The sequence below is a fragment of the Penicillium arizonense genome, assembly GCF_001773325.1.
Source record: "Penicillium arizonense strain CBS 141311 chromosome Unknown PENARI_contig227, whole genome shotgun sequence".
Lineage (NCBI taxonomy): Eukaryota > Fungi > Ascomycota > Eurotiomycetes > Eurotiales > Aspergillaceae > Penicillium > Penicillium arizonense.
The window spans coordinates 1-2,984 of record NW_019173504.1 but is presented as its reverse complement, the minus strand read 5'-3'; the positions used below and the strand labels follow the sequence as shown (position 1 = coordinate 2,984).

At 47.5% G+C, this 2,984-nt stretch overlaps 1 protein-coding gene across 1 annotated transcript; it reads right to left on the bottom strand.

Annotated features, from left to right (window-relative positions):
- Positions 1–323: 323 nt before the first annotated feature.
- Positions 324–914, bottom strand: PENARI_c227G00179 (uncharacterized protein; the record flags this gene model as incomplete). The annotated part of the gene is made up of 3 exons (XM_022638180.1): positions 324–447; positions 544–561; positions 625–914. Coding segments are annotated over 3 exons (432 nt in total), but the record flags the coding sequence as incomplete, so codon positions are not given.
- Between the last annotated feature and the right edge of the window lie 2,070 nt (positions 915–2,984).

The following is a 2,984-nucleotide window of genomic DNA, read 5'->3' as shown; positions in this document are numbered from 1 at the left end:
ATAAGGGTCCAGTTATGGAAGACAGCCCTCTCATTGAGCATGCTTTGCTTCGAGGCAATGATCAAATACTGAACATTGGTGCCTGCTCTTCCTCAAGAGAGGATACGATGAAACCCTCAAGCAACCGCAACCCACGCAATACCGGATGACAATTGAACATGTATGCTGATATCAATTTTAGCATCTTGGAAATCAAAATCCATTGAAGAGGTCCTCGACATACTGTACTTGACAGTCTTTCTCAGGGTGGCCTAACGCGAGACACCTTTTGGAGTGCGACCCGTTCCCCCACATGATCGCATAGTTGCCATTGTCTTTTTCACGTTCTTCACCTCCTCTTTGAGAGCTTCGAAGTCGCTAGTGAGCTTCTCTATGCTGACAGTGAGGAGCTCGATATCGCTAGCGAGGTTCTTCCGTTGACGTATTTTAACCTTACTTTCTAACAATCTGTATCTTGAATCAGCCCCGTCCCGAACTTGAGCGTCTAGGCTCACTAAAGCAAAAGGCCATGTGGCACAAGACAAAGCAGGCAGGTATACTTACTTCGCTCGCTTGATGGCTCTGATAATGGTTTATTAGACATATAGAAATGAAAGGGGTACATAGAAAAAGAGGGCGACTTACTGCCTGGCAGCAGATTGCTGGCGATCATACGGTCTGGTCGACAAGTTTTCGATTGATTTCTTTTCTCGACTGGACACTGATCGGATCTTCTGGCCATGTCCGTTCTCAAGTCGGTCTTGGTGGGATACTGCACGGTCATCGTCGGTATGGCTGGAGCCTTTTGCTCTGGAACAAGATGCGATCGCATCTTCATGACCGGAGCTCTCTCCGCTCCTATCTTGCTCCAGCATCTTTCGAAACTGGGCAGTGAATGTGCCTGGCTGGTATCGAGAAACGACACAATTTGGCATTTTCGAAGGAAAAGAGAAGGAAGAGAGCTGTAAGTTACAATGAGATCCTGAGCCTGGTTTCCGGACAACCATGTGAACTGTTGCAGCTACCAAGGCTCACGAGCTAGGTTCTCGTGATCGCCACCCACCTCGCGAGATTGCAACGCTACTATCATATTGATGAGACCCTGGGGACAAATAGCACCAGACGGACCAATCAAACACCACGCGCGAATTTAGACAGACGCAGGTACGGTTCTGCGATGCAGATCCCAGCGACGACCCACGGGACAGTAGATCAAGGAGGTTCCATTTATGCCCCGGAGAAGAAATTGGAAGGATTTGCAAAGGTCCAGACACGATCCACAAGCCCAATCTTGACGGCCGTCAGTGTCCGATGGAAAAAGGCTTTGTTGCTTAGGAGGTACGGTCGAGGTACGGTCGACGCAGGTGAGGTTGAGGTATTTGGAATACCACGCAGACTTTGGCGACAGATTGGTAGGCTAAACCAAATCCGTGGTTGTGTTCTCCTAGTTGCTGTCACAAGAGAGTAAGTTTCCTTGTCAAGTGGCAAGCTGCTCTTTGTCTATCTGGTCTGTAGAACGTTCTAGAAGCAATGTCTTCTGTCCTGCACCTTCCCCTAATCCCTATACTCTCTGAGAGCCCAACAAATCCTCTCCATCTGCCCAATTCGATTGCCAGTGTGGTAACTCTAGCAGATGGCTGGTAAAAATTGTGCCAATCTCGATAGATTATATGGCGTAAGTAAATAAAGTCTTCCGGCTTTTGCATTAGAAGCCGAGAAACCGATTGGTCCCAGAGATGAGTGGACGTTGTGGGCCGGTCCTCCTGCGGCCCCTAAACTTTATTATAGATACCCTGCGAATCTCGATCATGACGCTGAAGCTAGAGAATCTTTATAATAAAATTCCGATCTTTGAAAACTCCTGCATATGAGCAGACCGAAATTATGGTTATCCTACTCCAAATCTCTTGACTTTTGTTTTGGGCTGTAGGGCTTAATCACGAGCAATTCACCAGAAAGTAAGTGGGCCAGAAGCCTGTAGATAAGCTTTCGATCACTTTCAAGCTTCCAAATCATGACAGCCGCATTCTCTCACCGAGCCTGCGTTTCCATGGTTCATCCGAACCAAGTTGCCGAAATGATTTGCGGTCCCGCTCGTGATTCCACGGTCTGCGTTATTTCCTCATGATTTAGTCATGGGTCCAAACAATTCGTACGCTTCACTCCACCCTACTTTCGACGTCCGATCCAATCAACTTTAAGTAGATGTATTACCTTGATCTGACCAGAATTCAGATATTTTCATTGTCCCAAAGATTCCCATGCTACCATGTCCTATCTAGTAACGAGAACACTCATAGTACTGTGGATTCTTCTACACTGTCCGCAGTATTTTGCGGGCCGCATGAGACTCCGATGAGATGCTCCTGGTTTAGCATAATAATGTAAAGATAAAAAATATCTAAGCGGCCCTTTCCGAGGTTACCACAATTGTGCTCGCATCCTCGTCTTTGACCTTGGGACTTCCTCACTATTGTTGCCATTCCAAAGAAGGGCAATTGCTCCTTTCTATACGGAATACATGGAACTGTATGCAACCTCGATTATATTTCTCACACTGAGGGTTGATTGCTGGATCACAGCCTTTATTATAGTAACATATACTAGGACTAGCGTATCGGGGTGGTTGGCCACTGTTCTTGCGACATCGCAATGTAGTGCTCCAGCCAATGAAATGCTGCTAAAGTGGACGTTCTGTTTGCCCGTATCTCAGCTTCCTGGAGGCACAGACACGATGCACATAGTCCCACCTCCAGGATGACGACCGTGTTTTTTTAGGCCGGCACGGAAGCGGTGCTGGCGTCAAGCGGTCTGTGACAAAGGGTCAGCATGTAATATGAGACGATTAAGTGATTCGTACCTGAAATTGGGTTCGTTTGAGTTGGCTTTTTGCTGTCATCAGGCTGGCTAGGGTCGGCCGCTAGAATTGTTTGAAACCATTTGCCGATGTTTCTTTGGGCAGGGGTCTTGGCTGAAAGACTCGACTGTGAAGCGCTATCGGCCAC